The sequence below is a fragment of the Xenopus laevis genome, chromosome 8S (assembly GCF_017654675.1).
Source record: "Xenopus laevis strain J_2021 chromosome 8S, Xenopus_laevis_v10.1, whole genome shotgun sequence".
Taxonomy (NCBI): Eukaryota; Metazoa; Chordata; class Amphibia; order Anura; family Pipidae; genus Xenopus; species Xenopus laevis.
The window spans coordinates 31,038,791-31,063,512 of NC_054386.1; the positions used below are offsets into that span (position 1 = coordinate 31,038,791).

Consider the following 24,722-nt stretch of genomic DNA (forward strand, 5'->3'; position numbering starts at 1 on the left):
GTACAGTATGAGGGTATAGCTTAGTGTGTGTCCAGAAAAGGGACTTGGCCTGAGTACAGACAATCATTGGGGGGGTATTTATATTTAGTAGGAGTTATTATTCAGAATATGTGAAAGGAAGCATTAGGGCACGGAGGGGAACACTCTCATTATACAGACAAGGAATGTGTCCTTCTAGAGGTTTATTACAATCCAGAGAACAATGATGATTTTGCTTGACCTCAATTATAAACCTTGCAGTATATACTAAACTCATCCTATTCCCTCGGGCACTGAGAACGTGTGCAAATGGTTCTGAAATCCATGAATTTGCACCAGCAGTTGAAACATAGAAGATCTAGAGATACCAAATAATTATGGGGGGGGGGCAGTTTGCTTGCAGGATGCTTTAGAACCTGTTATTCTCTGTTCCCCTGTAATATGCTATTTTTATATCCCTGCTGTAGTAGAGACAGGGAAAGGACACTTGGATCTCAGCAGGGGAATCCCCGTAGAACGGAGAGCACTAGTTGCTCCTCAAATTGTCTTTTTTAGGGGCCACGGCTACCGGACAACAAAGCTTTGTTTACTTATGTGATCCTGATCTAGGCTTTAGTACCTGGGCACAGCTGCCACAACTGGGTTATTCCTCAATAATTATGCAATGCAGTATTGGCCCCTGTACCTGTGCTGGTTCCTTTCCAGCCCTACCTACCTGCCATTTGTATTAGTACAGTTTATACTCTTTGTGGACCTGTTAACATCTGACACCAGTGGGTCAATTGAGCTATCATGGTCTTCAATTCATTATCAGATCAGACATAGGGCCAACATATGCACCCCACCATATGTAGGTCCTATGAAGGTAATGCATATGAAAATAATGCATATGGCACCTGATAGGACTTGCTTGGAGTGTGGGCACAATATTAATACACTATATAGAATTCAAAAGCTATGCACTGCCTACTAGGCCCCTCTAGCCATTTTATAGGGCCCTCTAAAATGATACCTAGATGCTTAAAATATTCGATTGGACGAGGACCTTCTCCTCTACCATTGCCCCCATTATGACCCAACTTAGAAGGAGGGAAAAAAGAACGGTTCTGGATCCGAGGATCTGAGGGAGGCGCTGGTACTCGCTCAGCAAGTATAAATTACTTACATGCTTTCGGGAACTTGTTTTTTTACCTCTTCATTGGCAAATTAACATTCAGAATAATTTTCCCCCACTCCTGGCTTAATGAGATACTCTGGACACATAGGGCTGTATTTTGTTGCACTGGGGAATTTTACAGACACTGGTAAAAACAAGGTGTTGCCAGTAGCAACGACAAATCCTGTAGAAGGAACGTTAGCTATTTTGCACAATTAACTCCTGCACATTCCCACCATGCCCTTGGCTGGAATTTCAGATAAAGTGATCACTTGGCAGGTCATAAATCCCTCTCTCTTGGCTCAGCTACACTGTGCAATGCTTGGATAGAAACTGCTGGCAGGGTCTCATGGTGGGTCCTCCAGTATATGACAGTTCCCATCAGCCCATTCTCATTTCCACTACAGTTTGATATGTAGCATTTGGCATGATTTATAAACTAACTGTTGGGAGAGTGGGCGCTAAATGTCATATCAGCGGTGGACTGTCCGTCAAAGGGCCCACCAGAGAACCTATGTTCTGGGGAGTCTGGGAGACTGACAGATTGGGCCTGTTTCTAGAACCCTAACTCTTTTTGCCCATTTCTCCCCTCATTGTGTAAGAAATCATGCAGCTTCCCCTTTATCGGAGATTCTCCCTCTGTTACATGTGCTGCTTGTGGTTCCTAGGGTGAAGAATCTGGGGAGACAACTGGATCCTGCTAGATTTCCAGGCACAGGGTTTGTTTCTTGTGCTGATGGAAAGAATAAACTGTTATTAATACCATAACATTTGCCTACAGCACAAGGAGACCAGAAAAGTCATGGCATGGTGGAGATCATATTTGATGTTCCTCAGAGGAGAGCTTTTGCCCAGAAGGAGCCACAATAGGGTTTCTCACGTCTTATGAAGACTTATGCTTTCTTTTCAATCTATTGTTTATTGTTATTTTCAGGATATCGGGATTTTTCAGTTTGAGTTGAGTTTACATGGCTGCTGTTTCACTGGTTTAGCCAGAAAAATTCCAAGGCTGGTTTTGTCTTGGTTTTAGTTCAACATCTATCTCTAAATGCAATTATGTTGTTATACTATATCTGAAACCTTATTATGAGTTGTTGGGCCCGAGCTTGAACCAGAAATGGTCAAAGAGATACCATACAGCAACTGCCATCCCATCCATATGTAGAGGTACAACCCTAGTTGGATGGGCCTTCTGTGAAGGAGGATAGAGCAGAAAGAGCAGTCTCAGTGCATGGGATAAGGACAGGGTGACCTTAACTAAGGGAAATGCTATGCTGTAACTCATTCAGGACTGTCAGGAACTCACTTGGTTAGTAGAAAGATTTGAGTGATATAAGTTATGTGATTACTATCTGCTGTAATAAGTCTCTGGGCTTCTGCCCGGTGTCTGTGGGATGATGCCAATAGACCTACAAGTGATGGGGAATTGATCTATTGGATTCAAGAGAAAAGGCAACACATTTCCCTTATAACCTGGTGCTGTCAGTGTGCGCTCCTCTTCCCTGCTATAAATTATATCTAAAGCAAAGCATACTTGTGTGCCCAGAGCATTCCTTCTCTGTATATTTGTATTTATACATATGGGAGGGGGGTGCCTTATCAAGTCCCTTAGACAGTACATTATGAGGGTATAGCTTATTGTTTGCGCAGTCCTTCTCTGAATATTTGTATATATATATCGACCTGCTTTTTTAAATGTACTGAATAAAATGTAAGTTTTTTAACTATTGTTAAACTACCTACCTGTGTGCATCCGTATTTTTGGATTTTCTACATATTGCTGCTTGGGGGTAGCACCAGGACTGTGTACGATTTTTGTTGGTGTGCTGAACTAATTGGACTTTTATATATATATATAAAAAAAGTATATATATATATATATATATATATATATATATATCTATATCTATATCTATATCTATATCTATATCTATATCTATATATATAGGAAAAATCCGCAGTCATGGGTCTTTGTGAAGAAACTCTTAGTGTTTATTCATTCGACGTTCATGAGCCGAAACGTCGAATGAATAAACTCTAAGAGTTTCTTCACAAAGACCCATGACTGCGGATTTTTCCTTTATTGATTATACAACTCCTTTGTTCCAGCACCTGGGCAGTTACCAGTGCTCTATGTGCACCAGGCCCAAATTTCTTTGTATATATATATATATGTATATATATATATATATATATACAGTATATGTGTGTGTATATATATATATATATATATATATATATATATATATATATATATATATATATATATATACAGTATATATATATATATATATATATATATGGGAGGAGGTGCCATATTGATTCCTTTCGACGGTACAGTATGAGGGTATAGCTTATTGTGTGCCCAGAACATTCCTTCTCTGTATATCTGTATTTATACATATGGGAGGGAGGTGCCATATTAATTCCCTTACAGGGTACACTGCAGCCAATGTATAGGACAGTTCTTAAAGTTGTCTGCTTTTGGATCTAAGTTCCCACTACGCATTCTGACAGAAGCAGAGCAATCGTTTGCTTTCTGTGCAAACGTTCCACCCGCCATTCCACTGAATGCAGGATTTGATTATCTCTTAATACCTTCCTAACTCTCCAGGGCCGGTGTGGGGCTTTAAGCCGAGCATTTCTCTGAGCCACAAGATATGCCGTGGGCTTGATGTGTCAACAATTATTGATTCAGCGCGAAAGCGAATGATCCGTTCCCGCTTGGTTCTGAACAGTCTCTGTTGGGATAATCTGTTTTCTTTCATTATCTTTTTATTTAATTTGTCTTTGCTAAAGAGTTCTATCATATCCAGAGCCTTGCTGACAGGGCAAAATGCACTTTTATTGAGTCAACAGCGTCTGCGCTTCCAGTAGAAGGAGGAACCACGAGGAACAGTAGAGTGGATATCAGCCTAGAGCTTAACAGCTTCAGTATGGGCCATTGTGTCCCATAGGTCTATGCACTAGGGCAGCTGTGTCCATATCATGCATGCATGTTTGGGAGGCAGATTATAAGAAAGCTATGATGTCCTCATAAGAGGTCAGTGGAGCTACTGAACAATCTGGTACCTTGACCAGCATGTGGTTTCCAGTTGAACAGCCCTAGATTAGAGGTTTACAGTCTGCAAGTGAAATGTTGTTAATTGCCAGAAATGGTTACTAAACTAGATGGTTTAATGGGCCTTACCCCCTTTGCAGCAGTACTGTGGAGAAGGTTCCCCTACATCCAGGCTTGGCCCACATTGGCTACATATCCAATATGACCCTATCCAAGCTAGCTAATGAGGAGCAAGCTACGTTGAGCGTCTGGGGGGGACTATACAAGAGATAGTGGATGTAGGGAATCCCAGTGATCTTATCATTGATGTTCCAGGAAGCCTGAAGCCATCAATCATCAGTTTGATGACCAGCGCTGGCCATAGGAACAAACATCTGCTGTGTAAGACATGAACCTGAGAACCTGACAGGAGGCCAATTCTCACAATTAAATGAAGACATTATCTAAATGTCATAGATGTCACATGGTGGAAGTAAGAACGGATTGGTGGGAATTGTCCTTGGCTTGGACCTTCCAGAAGATCATCTAGTGTTCTAGAAGGTCAGTCTGACCCTGAACATATTGACTATCACAAGGTGATCTGAAAACACCACCTGCAATGACTGCTTGCCTGGCTGTAGACCTCCTAGTGTAGTTGAATTGCACGAATCATAAATTTTATGGTATATCCAGGCCAGGTAGTATTGGTTCCCAAGGAAATACTTCTTAATCTGCCCCCACTCTCAACTTTCTCCCTTTTCCCTATTGATCCCTCCCATCCAATTGCTGGGTACCCCTATATCCGCCCCTGGATCTTGGTAGTCTACTTAAAGCTACTGATGCAACTTTAGCATTTCTGTTGAGGGGCAGTGGGGCCCTTCATTCTAGCAGACAGAGCTAGGTGCATTGAATATATTCAGGTGAGGACACTTTAGCATCGATATTACTGAAAGACAAATAGCGTATTTGATGCCATAGACTCAGCGGAGAAATAACAGGCCAAGGCAAATTTCTCATATTACAGTTGATTTGAAGGATTTGTTTTTATTGATCCCCCCCTTCTCACAATAATCTGTGTTTGAAGAAAGCTGATAAATGAAATCCTGTGGGACGCTGCCGGCTTCTCTGCAATAAAAGGTGATCACAGTGTATATATTATACCGTACCTTTCTGCTCAGAATACCCGGCCTTCAGGGAAAACCTGTGTTTCATGAGCAGCAAAGTGGGCTTTGAGAAGTAATATTTGTCGACACAAAGGAATCACTAATACTTGGAAAAGCTAATTAAAATAATATTCTTCCCAAACAGTCGCTGGAGGTTTCTCTCTTACAGTCGGATGCATAAAACTACAATAAGTGTTTTTCCCCCCACCCTCGTAGCCAGAAGCTCTCATCCACTGGTTTACTCTCTGGAACACGATGTTTTATTGCCTTTTCTAATAGAACATTATTTTTAAAGGGGAACTAGGTCTAATCCTACAAGCTCAGCCTTCGTTAAATTCATCAGTTGACATTGGCTGTAGCCCACTAGGGCCAGTGTCCACTGGGAGATGCTCTGGTGGGCCAGTCGAATCCTGAGTCTCCAAGGGCTTTACTGAATTTATTCAGAACTCCATGTGGCATTTTGTGTAACTGTCCCCCAACTCTAAGCCATAATACACAAGCACCTGACCATCATTAAAGCTGGCCGTATATATATATATATATATATATATATATATATATATATATATATATATATATATATATATATATATATATATATATATATATATATATATAATAAGATCCAATATTTGCCCCCAGGCCAATGATCTGATGACATTTCAGGCCTACGTAGGCCCCCTGTAAACAAGCTAATGTGGTCCTTTCTAACCTGCCCCATAAATATGCTACTGATCTTTGGGCAGGTGGTCTAGAGGACCCCATACATGGGCAAAAAAGTTGCCACTTTGCTATGTAGGGACAAACTTAACAACTAACATAACATTGTGTATAACCTTACATGGCCAATCCCATATCGTTCCTGCTCTGCTATTTTATTTCAGTCTTGTAAAAACCCACTTCCACATGTTCCTCTTGGCCCAGAAGGAAAAACCCACTTCCGCATGTTCCTCTTGGCCCAGGAGAAAAAAATTCTCTTCCACATGTTCCTCTTGGCCCAGGAAAAAAACCCACTTCCACATTTTTCTCTTGGCCCAGGAGGAAAAACCCTTCTTCCACATGTTGCTCTTGGCCCAGGAGGAAGAGTCCTAGAGTCAAGGCCCCTAATCAGGTAAGGCATTTTGAGCCCCAATACTAATTAGAAAAGAGTAAACATTTGCTCTATTGTTCATCAACAAATAGGGTGTTTGAGCCCCCTGAATTTGTTTAACAGTGCTTAACTTTTCTATTCAGTGTTGGACTGGGTTCCCCAGGGCCCACCAGAAAACCTGACATCTATAGGGCCTGTTCTCTCCGCAATTAGATGAGACTGGGTGGGACAAAAATGTTCAGCTTGGATAGAACTGGCTTCTTAGCTATAAAGTATAGGAGCCTCATCCTTGGGCTTTGCACCTATCATTGCTATGTGGATAAATGTAGATGCGATATGACTTTCTCCTCTAATACACGCCACTGTTGAACCGTGCTTCATATGCCAAAATTTCATGCAGCCACAAAGACAGGATAATGTACTTTTAGTAGCAATTTTGTAGCATATTTGATGATGATGTAGCACTCGCATACAAGATGAATGGCAGAAAGAGAATATGCCCCCAAGATGATAAGAAATTGTGTTGTTTCCAATATGAAAATATGTGTAATTTCTATGGTCACCATGGAGATCCCTCCTAACCCTATCGTCTTTCTGAAATCTCTGGGGCTAACTTACTAACATGGGTGCTAAATTGCCAACTTATTATATAAGCCATCCTTATGGGGACACCAAACCGAGTTCCTGCCCACCACCTGCCTTTATAAGGTGTCTTCTCTGCATTTAATCCCAGGGCCAGGGTATCTACATATTCGGGATATTAATGGATATTTGAACAGAAGCAGCTTTCTGCTCGATTTTCCTATAAAAAACACTTGGTAATAAGCAGTAGTGGATAAACCATTAGCTAGTGACAGTGACATATTTAACCCAGATACATACATTAAGGAGAATCTATAAGAATAAATTATATTATTGTTCATTAAGGGATTCTTTTTTGCAAGAGTGCAGGAAGAAAATGACATTGTTTTATGCTTTTTATTGAGACTAAGAACATTCTGTTTATATCAATGAAAGCGAGTACAAATATTAGGCAGTCGCCTCATTCCAGCTGCATCTCCCAGGTCTCTCTGGGAAACAGAGAATCTAAGAACAACACTCACCTAAAGAAGAGTCACCATCTTTATCAGCAGATGTGTAACCATGAAGTTTCCTTAACATCTTGTTTCAGATATTGTTAAAGGGCAATTCCATCCGAAAACAGTTATTTAGTAAAATGAAAGATCACAGAATTCTTAGCAACTTTCTATTATCCTTTTATTAAAAATATGGAACAGTTTTGAAGTTATTTGCAAATGTAGTTGCTATGGAAAGCAGTGCCTGTCTGGCTGTGTCTATTCTCCTGATACAATGTAAACAGGAAGTCAGCTGACCGACAGCCCTGGAGGAGAAATCTGTTACATTGTATCAATAGACAGTCGGCTAACTTCCTGTTACATTGTATCTGGAGAATAGACACAGTAAAACAAGAACAGAAATGGCCAGACAGACACTGCTTTCAATAGCAAAGAACATTTACACATAACTTTAAAACCAATGAAAATGTTTAACTAATTTATTATTATTATATTTTCTGTCATTATTCAAACAAATAGTTTTTTGACGTTGTTCCCCTTTATTTATTTTTTAAAGAATGCAACCATCAAATCTGTCAGCTTTTAAGCACTGACTGGCAATTTTTATGACAATGTTATCCATTAATGACATCATTAAAGGGATACTGTCATGGGAAAACATGTTTTTTTCAAAACACATCAGTTAATAGTGCTGCTCCAGCAGAATTCTGCACTGAAATCCATTTTTCAAAAGAGCAAACAGATTTTTTTATATTCAGTTTGAAATCTGACATGGGGCGAGACATATTATTCCAGCTGCCACCAGTCATGTGACTTGTGCTCTGATAAACTTCAGTCACTCTTTACTGCTGTACTGCAAGTTGGAGTGATATCACCCCTCCCTTTCCCGCCTAAACAGCCTAACAAAAGAACAATGGGAAGGTAACCAGATAGCAGTTCCCTAACACAAGATAACAGCTCCCTGGTAGATCTAAAAACAAGACTCAATAGTAAAAGCCAAGTCCCACTGAGACTGATTCAGGTTCAGTTAAGTAGGAGAAATAACAGCCTGCCAGAAAATAGTTCCATCCTAAAGTGAAAGCACAAGTCACATGACTGGGGCAGCTGGGAAACTGACAATATGTCTAGCCCAATATCAGATTTCAAAATTGAATATAAAAAAATCTGTTGGATCTTTTGAGAATTAGATTTCAGTGCAGAAGTCTGCTGGAGTAGCACTATTAACTGATGCGTTTTGAATGTTTTCCCATGTTTTCCCATGACAGTATCCCTTTAAAGAAAAATATTTTAAAGCTAATTATCTCCTTAGACAAGGAACACATTTAACGATTCAACTGCCCTTATCCTGTTGCTTGGAGCAAGATTACATTTGTATTGTGCCTACCTTAATATAATCTGGCTCCTAAGCAATATCTTGTCATAAATCTATGTTAAGTAAGGAGTGAGTAGGTTCTACCATAATAAGTGTCCGTTGAATCAAGTATTTTGCATTGAGCCACAATGATAAACAGAAAGTGCATTCTTGTAGCCAATCATTAATCATATCTGTTTTTATTACGGCTTCAAGATAGAGCCTGTATCTCACAGCAGCATGTGTCTGTTTGGGAAGTGCTTTCCTTTTTAAACAAATGGTGATTCACTTAAAATATGTCATTCTGGGCACTGCGAGTCCAAACACACGTGAGTCACAGAAAGGTCGTCGACGAATCTGCTTGGCACCTAAACACGCCATTAGTCTTGGCTTTCACCTTAGCCCCCAATGTTGAATGTCAATACAAAAAGCCATGAATTTAGAGACATCTGATTGGGATTCATGGATTATTCACAGTCTGGGGGGTTTGACAACCCCCCAGGAAACTGTCACATGTCATTTGCCCCCAGTATTAGGGCATTATCTTTATTGACGGTAGCACCGTGGGGTAAAACAGCCTTCAGAACACTACATCAACCTCAACTGAATGGCTGCAGGCTCAGCAACTTTGACATTAAATGTTATGGTCATCTTCCCTACAGTCACTTAAAGGGGAACTGCCGTGGATAGAAACAAGTGTGTGAACTTGTAAAACAATAATTCTGTTTCTAGAATGGCAATAGTTCCCCTTTACACCAGCCCTGTATTGAGGTTACAGGAAGATTTGGCCTTGACAGATATTCTAATGAATTATACTGGAGTGTAGAATATTTGTAGACAGGTCCCTGGGTAACATAATGGACCATATGATCTATTTTCCTCATTTGGCTTCCCAGGAGTTCCACCGTCCAATGAGAGAACTCCAAATTACCATTTCATTAACACTTTATCGGCTGACAGGGCTCACATGTCTTCCGCGTTCTCAGCCTGACAAAATCTATTAAGGAGCAGCGAATTGCAAAGTAATTTCTATGCAGATTTAACAAAGGGAAGGTTTGAGTATTAATGCTCACAATGATGGAAACATTTCCTTTTCGGGGACTTATTCTGTTCTTTGTAACAATGTGTCCTCATTTGTGGCCTGAGGGGACACTGTCATTAAACATAACATTTGTATTTGAGAACAATATGTAATGTGTGTTAGTAAATATAGTGCTTGTGTTACAGCTAAAGATCGCCTTTCCCACAGAGCAGCAGTCTTGCCCTGCTTTATGGCAGCTGAGATTTTAGCTATTTGTATAACATTCTGTCCCAGTAGCTGTACAGATACTATCTGATCCCCTTTGGAAGCAGCAGTCCTGTCCTGCTTTATGGCAGCTGGGATTCTAGCTATTTTCTCATTCTCTCTCTGCCCTTTTACAGGATTTCCTCACGGACCTAATGATGTCTGAAGTTGATCGTTGTGGTGACAATGAACATCTTATATTTCGGGAAAACACACTCGCCACCAAGGCTATTGAGGAGTACCTGAAGCTTGTAGGGCAGAAGTACCTGCAGGACGCGCTTGGTAAGTCTCCTTTGAGACCTGCTCCTCTGAGGAGTCTGTTTCATTGGCTGCCAGACCTAGAGCTGCTTCTTCTCCCCAACAGAACACTGTCTTTAGCTAAGGGATTCATAAAGTTTTGCCACCTGAGACTGAGAGCAGATTTTCCATATTGAGAAATTATTGGCTGCTTTTCTAAAATAAGATTTTGGGCAGCTCTTCCATCTCATAACCTGAGGAGCTGTCAATAATCTCTTATTATGGAAAAATACGTGCAGTCTCTTAGCATGGAAGAGCTGTCAGTAATCTCTTATTATGGAAGAATTGCTTGCAGTCTCTTAGCATGGAAGAGCTGTCGGTAATCTCTTACCTCAGAAAAGCTTTCAGAGCTGCCCAGAATATTATGGAAGATCTGCTCTCAGTCTATTAGCATGAAAGAGCTGCCAATAATCCCTTCTTGAGAGCAACTCTTCCATAATAATATTGGCAGTGGTGTTGGGAAGTTGTACAGTATGGAGTATACACTGGAGGAGGGTAACACACTTCTGTAATAATATTTTGTGTAAAGCAAAGTAATAGTAAGCCAGCAACACAATGTTGCCATAGTATTGCCACTTTAGAACAGCTCCAGCCCTCAACACCATCCTTGCGTTACTGCACCCTCTGCCGTGCCACAGCTACAGGGTTGCTCCTGCCTTACTATACATTCCAATGCTACAGTAACACTCCCTTCTCCTGAGAGCATCTTGCTTGACATTCCCCAGTAATCCAATAGTGACAGCCCTGATACCAGGGGCACAGTGTGGGTAATTGGGGTGCAAGGAGCAGTGTCATTGTTGTTTCAGTACAGGCACAATAGGGAGAGTGCACTGAATGCTACTGTTTACAGGACAGGGATGGGAATGTTACATTTACGGGTGCAAAACCTCTAATCGGCTTTTTTCACTTCATTAGCAGATCTGTAATTACAGCTCATTTTCCAGTCTAGTGGATTTGTGACTTTGAATATATTTATTTATTCTCTCTGCACTGAAGCCTCCGTGCCCTCCCCTCACTCTCATTTGTTCACTTCATTCCCCCAATACGTTACTGCCTGCTCTTCTCAGCTCTGCCGTTCCATTACAGCAGCGCTGCTTCAACAGCTGCCATAAACACAAAGCAGCTCCCATTAACAACTTCACAGCCGCTGGCGGGAATAGGTTAGACTTTGCAAGAGGTGAAAAGATAAATTAAGAACCTTTCTTTTTATTTGGGCTTTGTCAGTGTTACTTGTGCTGAGCAGCCTAGGGGTAACGACTAGAAACAGATCTCTGCTCCCCAAAAGGGAACGTGGTGAATTGTTACAGGAGGAGTTGTGTGTAGAGTATAGAGATTTGGGGTGCGTGCTTATTTGTGCCCTGGGTACCCCTGGAACTATAGCAGGGTGACTGTTACCCCAATGTTTCTATATATCTGTAACTTTGTTATGAGCTAAGGGGGCCCAGCCTGAAGGCCAGTTAGGGGGAGATTTGGGGTGAGTGCTTATTTGTGTCCTGGGTACCCCTGAAACTATAGCAGGGTGACTGTTACCCCAATGTTTCTATATATGTGTAACCTTGTTATGCAAGACTAGAACTACCCATTATACACATAAGCATGGGAAAATTATTTACAGACTTAACAATTGAGGCTTTAGATATGATACTGGTGTTTTTCCCCCTGTTTCAGGTGAGTTTATAAAAGCACTGTATGAATCAGATGAAAACTGTGAGGTCGATCCCAACAAGTGTTCCACATCAGATCTTCCCGAGCACCAGAGCAATCTGAAAATGTGCTGTGAACTGGCATTCTGCAAAATCATCAACTCCTATTGGTCAGTATGTAAACTTCCATATCACCTACTTATCCTGGGGTACTTAATCACTTATAATACATGAGTGATACTCAGAGTCCCCTTTATAACTCAGTCTGCAGCCTTGTGCGTTTATATGATCACAGAACCCCTCAGTGACTTAATATCCTTATCATTTACAGTAGGAGGTTCATTATCCCTTATAATACATATCATACTCATTTTCAGTGAGGGAGCCTGTAGTAAGGGCCTGTTCTCTGTAATTAGGCCAGAAATGCCAGAAATGGTGTTTATCTGAAAATGAATCTAATCAGCACAGGGAGCTATGGAAATAAATGGATTGTTTTTTATAATATGGTACATGGACTCACTGTCATTAGCTGCGGCAGTTTAAGGAGAATAGATGCCCTATTTCTGCACCAAGTAGGCTGTTTCTGCATTGATGTCTAAATACACCCACCTTACTGTCTCTGTGTATTTAATGTGGGAGCTCTCATATTGTTTCTAGGTAGAGCCCTTCCTATCCCTCTGGCCAGGGGCGTAACTACAGAGGAAGCAGACCCTGCAGCTGCAGGGGGGCCCAGGAGGTATAGGGGCCCCATGAAGCCCTAATTAATGTGTCATTTCAATATATATTGGTAAAACAGAAAACCTCTGGATATTCAGGAGGGCCCTAAAATTAATTTGCTGTGGGGCCCAATAACATCTAGTTACACCACTGCCTCTGGCAGAACTCCCTGTGGGTTCATTGTACCCCTTTATCTGACATATCTAAATGGCTGATCCAGTGGATGGGGGGGTCTATTTGGACGACCGCTTTTTAAATCTGGGGCCCGTTTTACTTAGTTGGTCCCTAGGATGCCTGGACTAGTAGCTATTAATCAAAGCCCCATGGGCCCTTTCATATAAGCAGTATGGCGCCCCAAGATTTCTGACAACTAATAAAGAATGATGTTAAAGCACTGATGGTGCAAGTAGAACAGGGGATAATATCATTAAGGCAAGCTGAGTATGATGAGATATGTCCCATAATTCCCAGATCATTGGTTAGTCGGCCTGACAGTCTGGAATAAAAAGGCTTCATAGCAGATGGCGACTATTGATATTTATTTGTCCCCAAGACGCCATAAATCGGATAGTTCTGCGCTGCACCAGCAGCAAGGGGATTATATATCTTCCTAATAGAGACCCGGCTATGAAATAATACCACCCCAGTTGTGATTCTGATCCAAATGTCCGTTGCCATGGTAATCTGGCACTAACATGAGATATGAAGTCACAAGATAGGCTCCTGCACCTATATATCATAGTTTCTATAGAAGCGGCGCTGCCGAGCTGGAAATGGGTCAATGAAGTGCACTGGGAATTAGCAGAGTCTTACAGGCGGGGGGGAAATAACAATTGGGGGCCCGGTTTCCTTCTTTCTAGCGCTGCAGGGGCTTTACCTTTCAGCTGTATCTGTACCGAGGGGTCAGTACTGTCAGGGGACTATGGCTTCACCCTAAATGACCCACCTATGTGGCCCCTGTGTTTCTGAAGCTGGAGCCATACATCCCTCACCTCGCCTTGCCTGGCTGCTTTTTGTCCTTCAAACCCCATATACATATTTAATGAGCCACTTTATAGAATCCCTCAAACACCATTAGTCTTTTGCACACACTCACTGCTATTTTTATTGCCGGGGAATTATGGTGTGTTTCAAGCCTAATGTTCTATTTAAAGGAGAAATATGCAATATTTATCACACTTTCATGTTACTTTAGTCAGACAGTAAAACAGAAAGGCACAGCTTGTTTTGTGAAATGAACAGGGGTGGGAGGTGCCGTATTGTTTCCCTTAGACAGTACAGTATGAGGGTATAGCTTATTGTGTGCCCAGAACATTCCTTCTCTGTATATTTATATTTATACATATGGGAGGAGGGAGGTGCCATATTGATTCCATTAGACACTACAGTATGAGGGTACAACTAAGGTATATGTTATATTTGTATTTATACTCAAGTTATTGCATTCCTAGGCTAAAGTATTTCCTATAACCTACAGGTGACCAGTAGAATTCAGCCACTAGGTGGCGATGTTGCAGCTGGATAAAGCACATACATTGGAGAGGGCTGTGGGAGTCAGGACAGGGAAACTGTCCACACTCATGGTGTGACACCAAATTGCACCTTTTACATGGTTTGCCCTGGGGAAGGTGCAACAAACCATGAAGATTAATTGCAGCTCCCTGACTGGTTGCTATTGGTTACTTCAAGTTTCCTTTTACCATCAGTTTCTAAAATCCATACTTTTTGTGAATTTCTACGCAGTGTGTTTCCAAGGGAACTGAAAGAGGTGTTTGCCTCCTGGAGGCAAGAGTGCAACAGCCGAGGGCGCCCCGATATCAGTGAACGACTCATCAGTGCCTCCCTTTTCCTGCGCTTCCTCTGCCCGGCCATCATGTCCCCATCACTATTCAACCTGCTCCAGGAATACCCGGATGACCGGACAGCACGGACACTTACCTTGATCGCCAAGGTCACTCAGAACCTTGCCAACTTTGCAAAGTGAGTATGGGCCTCTTCCTCCTCTCCCCCCCCTCCCTTGGATGTGTTGCTAATCAAAGAGGAACAATTTGCTGGCGGAAGAAAATCAATGGCTCTCATTGAGTCATATTGAGTTTTAATCTTCCCCTTCGCTCTGGCGATTACACTTCCACGTGTCAATTTAAAGAGGCAGGCACAATTAATAATGCCCATGGGTTTGGTACTTATTGGAACTGCTCAGGGGGAGAACACAATCCCGCATGAGCCAGGTTTAAAGGGTAAATAACTTTTTAGCAGCATTGAGCGGTGAAGCTACAGCTTCATCAGTAGCACCAAGGAAATCCAATATGCATTAGTCATGTGATAACTGTCTGTGCCAGATACACACAAAATATGACCTTGTGTTTTGTGGCTGAAGCAACTTCGTCTGTCCCTTAGGGACCATAAAGCGAATGGCTTCAACAGCCTCTATTTTTCACTAAATATCTCCCTTCCTCTTCAATTAAAGCCCTCATTTTGGAGTTTCCCTTTAAAAGCAGCCGCTGTGGCCCTTACCTGCAGTAAGTGGCAGCTACAGATCCACCAACCCACTTTGTTCTGGTTCAGGTTTGGCAGTAAGGAGGAGTACATGTCGTTCATGAATCAATTTCTGGAGCACGAGTGGACAAACATGCAGAGATTCCTCTTGGAGATTTCCAACCCAGAGACCATCTCCAACACGGCCGGTTTTGAGGGCTACATCGACCTGGGACGGGAGCTCTCCACTCTGCACTCTTTATTGTGGGATGTCATTGCACAGATGGACCAGGTATGAAATGCCACCCCTACAGTGTTTTGCATGGATATATATATATATATATATATATATATCCACAGGAGCGGTCATATTGATTCCCTTAGACAGTACAGTATGAGGGTATAGCTTATTGTGTGCCCAGAACATTCCTTCTCTGTGGTGCCGTATTGTTCCCTGTAGACAATACAGTATGAGTGTATAGCTTATTGTGTGCCCAGAACATTCCTTCTCTGTATACTTGTATTTATACATATGTAACGGAGGTGCCATATTGATTCCCTTAGACAGTACAGTATGAGGGTATAGCTTATTGTGTGCCCAAAGAGAGGAAGAGATGGGTTAAACGATCTGTAAATGCAAATCTGTGATGAACTTGAGCTTCCAACTGAAGGGTGGCCTCTAGTGGCAAGAATCATTAACAGTGTAATTTTTATCACTTTTTTAGCTAAATTTGGCCCAACAAATTTTTTCCCGACCCGCACATCACTAGCAGAGATAACTAATGGCTTCACAGACTCTGTTTACAAAAGCAAATTCATTTACCCTTTGCAAACACTGAGAATAAAAAATAAATGCATATTCGGAAGTTGCTTGGAATTACATTTTCATTCATAATGCCAAATTTTATTGCTGGATTGCTTGTCCTTTAATACGTAAGAAAGTAATGGCTTTCTAGTTCAGCCCTAGCTGCCAAGGCTATGGTCGGTGGAGAGAATTTATACGGCACTAACCCTATTCTCCCTGCCCCCGTTACATAGGTCACGGTCGCCAAACTTGGGCCCCTTCCTCGTATTTTAAGAGATGTAAATGCAGGGTTGAGTAACCCCTCCAGCATCCAGAGCTCCGCCTCCAGCGAGCACTCGGCGTCAACGCCAAACGCAAGCAACAGCATATCAACCGGCCTGCAGAAGATGGTAATAGAGAATGACTTATCGGGGTAAGAGAGGACATTGGCATTACACATAAATATATATATCTGCCCCTTTAGATAACAGAGATGGTGTCAGTTCCCAGGCGCATAATGGGTGGAATTAAATAACATGGTTTAAACCTCATGGGGAATTTCTACCCCTCTTTTCACCATTAATGAAATGTAATTACACCGATCTAAAGACCGATGCTAAATTCTCTCTACATTGTACTTAACAATTTAATTAGAAGAAGGTCGGGAAGAACGAGGCGGTAGGGGCTGTCTGGGTAAATCATAGCTTTTATCCCTAATTCTGCTCAGCATGTGGTACGACGGTTTATAAACCTATTTCCATTTGACACAAGCTCAGGGGGCCAAGTACAAAACACTGTGTGCGTTGATGAGTTTTCGTTTATTCCCTTCGCACTTAAATGTCAGATTTAATCCCCTTGCTCGCCAACAAGACAAACAAAAATCAGCTGTTCTTGAAAAAAAAGAATCATTGGCCAACCAAACTCATCCAGTGTTGACGTTGACCAATGGAAATGCTATTTTGGTGACCATCTTGGTTTATTTTCTGAATTTGAATCCAACATGGGCTGCAGCAGTTTGTTTAACTAATGGTTTCTATGTAATGCAGTGTAGCGTTTAAAGTTGGTCTCCCTCTGTCTATTTATTTCCCGTTAGTCTAATAGATTTCACAAGGTTACCATCTCCAACCCCTGAAAACAAGGACTTATTTTTTGTCACAAGGTCTGCTGGGGTTCAGCCGTCGCCAGCAAGAAGTTCCAGCTATTCGGAAGCCAATGAGCCGGATGTGCAGATAACCAATGGAAACAAGAGCTTGTCAATGGTTGACCTCCAGGACAATCGTGTGTTGGACATTGGCACCAACACTTCAGGCATTGGGGATTCTTTAAATGACAGTCAGACATCTTTTAGCCAGCTGCAAGCAATATGGACAGCAAGGACACCACAGGGCAATATAATGACAATGACCACGGCTAGAAGAACAGGACATACACCAACTACTCCAAACTCAGACACAACGCCGAGTAGACCACAGCTATTGGCACCTTTATCATTCCAAAACCCTGTGTACCAAATGGCAGCAGGTTTGCCAGTTTCACCACGGGGATTAGGGGACTCTGGATCAGAGTGTCATAGCTCCCTCAGTTCCCATAGTAATAGCGAGGACTTAGCAGGAAGTAAACATGGTTTTATGAACCCCGGGAGCACAGAAGATTTCAGTAGGCGATCTGGAGATATGTCTAGGTGTGTAGACATGTCTAGATCTGTAGATATGTGTAGATCTGGGGATATGTCTAGGAGGCAGCATTCATTATGTGAAAAAACTGGTCAACCTACAATGCCACGGCAGAACAGTTCAGGCCCTCAGAGGCGAATAGATCAACCACCACCTCCACCACCCCCAGCAATGACCAGGGGAAGGACACCCCCAACGTTATTATGCACGGCAACGTACCAGAGACCCTCTAGTGGCAGTATGATGTCTTCTTCTCCAGACTGGCCAGGCAGTGGTGCCCGTGTGAGGCAACAGTCGTCATCTTCCAAAGGTGACAGCCCCGAGATGAAACAGAGGACACTGCATCATAAACAGGTAAGCTATAGTTTTTGAATTATTTCCAGCTGGTGACTATTCAAGTGGATAATGATTGCTATGTAGTAAGTATAGTTTTTTTTATAATAATTGACAGTAAATATAAAAGGTATAAACTCATAGAGGTAGGAACTTGAAAACTTCCTTGGTGTGTAGCCCTCTACAAAAAAAGGTAACTCTTGCTTTACAGTTAACAAGTACATTAGGTAACCTTTTTGTGGATACTAGACAGTAGGGATATTCTAAATTATTCTGTATTTTTGGGTCAACTCATGGTTTTATGATTTTTTACTTATTACATTTTGGGATTAGGTGGATTATCTATCTACTCATGGTCTCATGAATCCGTTACTTATCAGGTGATGAGATTAGGTGGGTTGTCTAGTTGAAGTCTCTCATTATTTCTTTACTTATCAGGTAACTAGGAGGAATATCTACTCATGTTGTCATGATTCCTATAGTGATGGGATTAGGTGGAGTATCTATATATAGTTTCATGATTCCTTTACTGATCAAGTGATGGGATTAGGTGGAGTATTTACTCATGGATTTAGGGTGGTTGCAGACGGGAGGTTTTATCGCCCATCGACAAATCTTCGCTTCTGCAGCAACTAATCTCCCCTAAATGCCTTCCCGCTGGCAAGAATTTGAGTCACCGACGGGATGGCATACGAATCGCTTCAATTTCCGAAGTTGCCTCACGAGGAAACTTTGGCCAGCTTCGGAAATACGTAGTGATTAGTATGCCATCCTGCCCACAATTTGTATTCTTGCCAGCGGGAAGGCATTTCTGGGAGATTAGTCACCCCCGTCTGCCACCACCACCTATTGAGTGAAGACTTTAAGGGGGATCACAGTCTTTTATGACTTTACTTATCAGGTGATAGTCTTAGGTAGGGTGTCTGATTATAGGATCTCACCATCTCTGTACTTATGAGATGTGGTATTAGGTGGAGGCACTAATGATGGTTCATCATGGAGAACTAAATCCACACTAGATCCAGATCTCTTAACAATTATTGCAATTAACACTGCAATATGTTTATATATTTTCAGCCATAATCAATCTTATGTTTTCAGCTTTAAATGCATAGGTGTCCTCTCCTCTCCATCTAGAGCAGAACATTAATAGGGAGCTTAAAGGGCATGTAAAGGCAAAAAAATAAAATCCAATTTTTACTTTCTTTAATGAAAAAGGAACCGATCTTCAAAATACTTTGATAAAAATAAATGTGTACTGTTTTTATAAGAAAATTTATAAGAAATTCTCCCTTCATTTACTGCTGTGGATATGAATTGTCAGACAGTTCCCAACTGCTGGGCAGGGAAACAATCATACTTATGAATAACAGGGAGCCCCTGCCATACTTCCCAGCTATACAGAACTCAAGCAGCTTTATTCGTTTCCCTCAGTCGGCAACTGTGTAGAGATTTGTATTGGATTGGATTTTATTTTGGCTTTACAACCCCTTTAGGGTCTGGCCACACAAGCAGATTCGGGGAGATTAGTCGCCCCAGCGACAAATCTCCTCTTCTTCGGGGGCGACAATCTACCCGAACTGCCTGCCCTCCGCCGACTAAAATGAAAATCGCTTGGGGGAAGGCACACGTGGCACTTCGTTTTCCGAAGTTGCCCGAAGTTTCCTTGTGAGGCAAAAAAAAGAGGAGATTTGTCCCTGGGGCTACTTATCTCCCGAATCTGCTTGTGCGGCCTGACCCTTACTGTTTCCAACTACATTTGCAGGGACAAATATCATTTAAACAGATAAACTGGGATTCTATTTGGAGGGTTACTTTGCTGCAGGCACTGGTTCTACAGAGTTGGAGAAAGTTTGTATTAAACAATACAAAAACTATAAAATCAACATTAGATTACATGACAACATAGGACCCAGCAGGGGTGCTACATCAGTGAGGCGAGTAGATAAACTAGGTAGCACTAGATGCCACTCCTGGTACTTTAAGAGCAGAATTTCCGGTTCGGCTCTTCAAGCGCAGAGAGCGCAATTGTGCTCTCTGTGCTAGTGTCCTGGCCGTCTTTGCCGCCCTCGTGGACCCCCCAGACCCCCTCCGGTGCAAAAAGGTGAGCACACGGGGGAGGGGGGGTGGCAGCAACAGCAAGCTGCCTCAGGCGGCAAAGGCGGCAAATCGACCCTTGGAACCCAGTGCAGTGTGCCTAGTATGATTATTAATCAGTCTTGTTGTATCGGCAGATTTTATTTGACTTGTGCTGTTTTTATAATTTATGACGATCCCAAAGCAGCCCAGACCACACTGAGAGTGTAGTTTCAAGATGGTGACCCCCTGTGGCCAACTTTGAAAGCATAAATCATTTGTTTGATTAGGCTTGAGGTGCAGTAAGTTTATGTTTAGTATACAAAATACAGCATTTCTAGCCTTATTCTATTTTAGTCTTTAATTTCCCTTTAAAGAACTGCTCATGAGTATATGTATGTTCTGTACTTGACCACATGCTTTTACTATGGACTACACATTGCCAAGTTCCCAAAGTGAACCCTTAGCATCCCATCCAGTTTCTCTGCAGCTTTCTATGTTTTTAAATTCTAATTTCATTCTAATGTTGGGTACATCTGGCAGGGAAGAATCATTCTGGGAGCGAGCAGAGATAATTCAGAACATAATCTTCCCCTCCGGGGGCAGCATTTGTCATCTTGATGCCTAATAGAGCTAGGAGTTGTGTGACTTTTTCTTAATTTGCTACACAAATTGTCCTAATGATGGTCCTGTGTGGTGACAGAAATGAGAAATAAATATCACGTAATTGAGCTCATTTGATTTTTGGTTCGCTGATGTGCTGTAATTGAGAGGCAGAATGTAAGAGCATGCTCGGTGGAGACTAAACAAACCAGCACTAATAGGGATAAAGGACTTTGGCACTAAAGTTACTTCTTTTTGATCACTTTTTAAGGAAAACTAGTGGCGTTCCTTACCCAGTGATTACCCAAACCAGGATGATAATAGAAGATAAACCTGCTTACAGACAGGATGTATTGTTCTTTAGGCATAAAGGTGCAACACAAAGAATCCAGGAATGTATGAATGAAAAGGAATAGAAGGACAGTGCCCTAGCAAAATTGTCCCCCAAAGACACTGGCCCCCTCCTGGTGGATAAACACATTAGAGTGGCTTTCTAATAATTAAGGATAAACACTCCAGCAAGAACCAGCTAATCGCCCATGAAGTTAGTGAGCCGTGCCATTATTGGGTAGATAATGGACAAAAAGCTGAGAGTTGTAGCCTTATTATTATGGGTTGTCAAAAGGGAAATGGTAAACACGCAGGTTATTAATGGTGCAGGGGAAAATCACGCTGTTTGATAAGATTGGAATCTGCCCGGCTTTACTTGCTTTAAGGTCACTCAAGCACATGGACAGATTACTACAATGCCTTAAATTTCCCATCAGCATAAGAGCAGGTAACATGGCCCAATGATGTTAGAGGGGTGTATCACCTTTCTTTGGGGAGAAGATTCATTTTATCGCAGTGAAAACCTCAGTGTTGTACTTGGAGCACCAATTGGATGTTGACGCCATTCTGTTGGAGCCATACTTTACCAAGCAATTTGAGAAACTGGTAGATTTCTTCTAATCAGCCTAGAAAGTTCTACAACATTTTCATTTTGGACCTGACAGCATTAGCTTTAGTAGAGGTGGCCAATCATCTAGAGCAGGGGGTCCCCAACCTTTTTTACCTGTGACCAACATTCAACTGTAAAAAGAGTTGGGGAGTAAGCATGGAAAAATGTTCCTGAAGTAGCCAAATAAGGGCTGTGATTAGCCATTTGGTACCCCTATGTGGACCTACAGGAGGTTTTGTTTGTGAGTACACATGGTTTTTATTAGGGATGCACCGAATCTACTCAGCCGAACCCCCGAATCCTTTGTGAAAGATTCGGCCGAATACCGAACCGAATCCGAACCCTAATTTGCATATGCAAAAGGGGGAAATATGTTTTACTTCCTTGTTTTCTGACAAAAAGTCATGTGATTTCCCTCCCAGCCCCTAATTTGCAAATTAGGGTTTGGATTCGGTTCTGCCTGGCAGAAGGATACGGCCGAATCCGAATCCTGCTGAAAAAGGCCGAATCCTGGCTGAATCCCGAACCGAATCCTGGATTCAGTGCATCCCTAGTTTTTATGAAACCACAACTTGCCTCCAAACCAGGAATTCAAAAACAAGCACCTACTTTGAAGCCACTGAGAGCAACATCCAAAGGGTTTTTGAGCAATATGTTGCTTGTAAGCCATTGGTTGGCGATCACTGCTCTACAGTAGAACACATTTGCCTATGGGCTGAACAAATGGATATTGTATAAGTGCCAGACCATCTTTCATTGTTCACAAACGATCAAGAACAGCAAGACATGAAAAGGAGCCAAGGTTCCTCTTCAGTCACCCTTCAACGTCAGCAGCAACATGTTCAGACAGTTAGGTGCCAGTATGGTCAATTTTGGCCAAATTTCCCTACCAAATCACCCTGGCCAGCAGCAAGGGAAGGTACAGGCTTTCCATTGACGAAAACCTTTTCTACCTTTTCAACCAAGTTTGTCAGATCACAGAATCATGCACAAACCCCAAAGTTTTATATACTATAAACCAATAACAACACAGGTATTAAGCACATTTCAGCAGGAACAGTCTCATTTGAGTGCTAATATCCTGTACTTGGATACAGCTGTTGTGGACTCCCAGGAGGATGCTGGGAATTGTAGTTGTAGGTGCTTGGAGTTTGAATCCTGGCAGTAGACCACAGAGCAGCATGGACAATATATATTTGGAGAATGGCAGTCCATGCACACAAGCTAAATTGTGGCTATAAATGGTTTACAGTGTGATTTTTATGGTATATGTGCTTGTGGAAATGATGAACTGATTTATCTGGAATTGCGTCTCCAGCCGATACATCTATTCCACATATTTAGCCGGAGAGTTTGCTCGTAAATTCCTGACCTTCCCTACAAGAACTACATTGTTACTGAACATGGGAAGTCAATGAATTTTCATGTTGGAGCCCTAAGCAGTGCCCCTGAGCTTGGCAGTCATTACAGGGCTCTAGATATGCCTTGTGCCTGTAGGTTCTTCTGGCTACCTGGGGGCTTTAGAGGGGGTGGACCATAGGTGAGGTACCCATGTCCTAGATAATTTCCCTTTAATAAGAACGCTCTATATTCAGGCCAAATTCTCCTTCGTTAAGAAAGTGTGACCGTCACAATGACTCTTGGCAAAGCTGCAAATCTCTCAATTTACTTCTGCAAACAGAACCATGTCCTGATGAATAGAATCTCAGCCCAATATGCTTTCTGCATGCACCACTTCATTAAGGCAAGCTATCAAAGGCTATCAATCAGAGTGCAGGCCTTTTGTTTACAGCTATTGATTTATGAGTAATAACTCTCAAGTGTTGACATTGGTAAATGTACCATGTATCAACGTGCGCACTGTAGTAATCAATACTCATTTCGAGGGCCGTGTTTGGGCAAGAATCCGGCTAATGTGAAGGGAATGGTAATGAAGGGCAGGACTAAGGAGGAATATGGGACAGTTATTTTCTATCCTCTTTGGTTTATTGCAGAACATTATCTTCGGAATTAAGATTTCTTGCTATCTGTTTGGGTTGAAGGGGATAATGAAGAGTATGGGAGGGACAAGCAGTGACAAACTAGGGGTAGAGATATAATTAAAGGTCCATGTAACTAAACCAACCAGTAGAGAGCCACCACCCTTGAATACTCTCCAGGGGATTCATAGGTCCCACCAGAGAACCTGACATTGAGGACCACTCTGACAACAATTGGATGGAGATGGGTATAAATGTAATTATAGGCATTGATTGATTGAAGGGTTGATGGCAATGGTCTTTGGCTGGGGTCGACTTTGAGCTCCACTGGTAAACTGGTAGCCTATTCCAACTCTTATTACTTAATGAAACTGTAATGGTCCATGTCTTAGTGGTTGCTTTAAGCCAGGGGTGTCCAAACTGCGGCCCGAGGGCCACATGCAGCCCAGGATGCATATGAATGCGGCCCAGCTTGAAACTCTTGGTTCCCGAGGAAATAGGAGGAGGGGGTCTCTGCCCATTGCCCAGTTAGTAATAATAATATAATAATACGTCTATTTATTATCCAGGTGTCCCATATTCCAGTGTATAGCTCTATCTGGTTATCCAACTGGCATTGTAGTTCTTTTCTGTGTATTTCCTTTACTTTTACAATTAAAAGTGTATTTTATGTGTGGCCCCAGACAATTTTTCTTATTCCAATGTGGCCCGGCAAGCCAAAAGTTTGGACACCCCTGCTTTAAGCAGTAACTTTATGAAGTTTTTTTTGGGTCATATTTAAAGGTCACATTACACAGAGCTGGCAAAGCACAGATCCTGCAAGCACAAGGCAGGGGGCAAAGTACAGAAAACATGGTGGACTGTACACCACCCTTAATGTAAATGACTATATAGGAGTCCCCCTGGTACAACCAATGTCTATTATTTAGAAAGAGATATCCCAATACCTAAGTGCTGTTTCCAAGCCCGCTCATAAAAATTTCAGATCATATTGAGAAAATGAGCTGAAATGAGTTGCACACACGGCTCACCTCTCCAGATCTGCTCACTCATTAGAGCTGA

At 42.0% G+C, this 24,722-nt stretch overlaps 1 protein-coding gene across 7 annotated transcripts in view; it reads left to right on the top strand.

Moving 5' to 3' along the window:
• The window catches only part of LOC108699920 (disabled homolog 2-interacting protein), a 254,554-nt gene that overhangs the window by 220,844 nt on the left and 8,988 nt on the right, over positions 1–24,722 (top strand). For 6 of the 7 annotated variants that reach the window (XM_041575181.1, XM_041575183.1, XM_041575185.1 and 3 more), the window contains 6 exons: positions 10,278–10,422; positions 12,106–12,250; positions 14,541–14,777; positions 15,363–15,564; positions 16,311–16,489; positions 17,150–18,083. In XM_041575181.1, coding sequence (XP_041431115.1) covers positions 10,278–10,422; positions 12,106–12,250; positions 14,541–14,777; positions 15,363–15,564; positions 16,311–16,489; positions 17,150–18,083 — 1,842 coding nt within the window. The remainder of the gene's footprint in view (positions 1–10,277; positions 10,423–12,105; positions 12,251–14,540; positions 14,778–15,362; positions 15,565–16,310; positions 16,490–17,149; positions 18,084–24,722) is intronic. The other variant, XM_041575182.1, reaches the window with a different exon arrangement.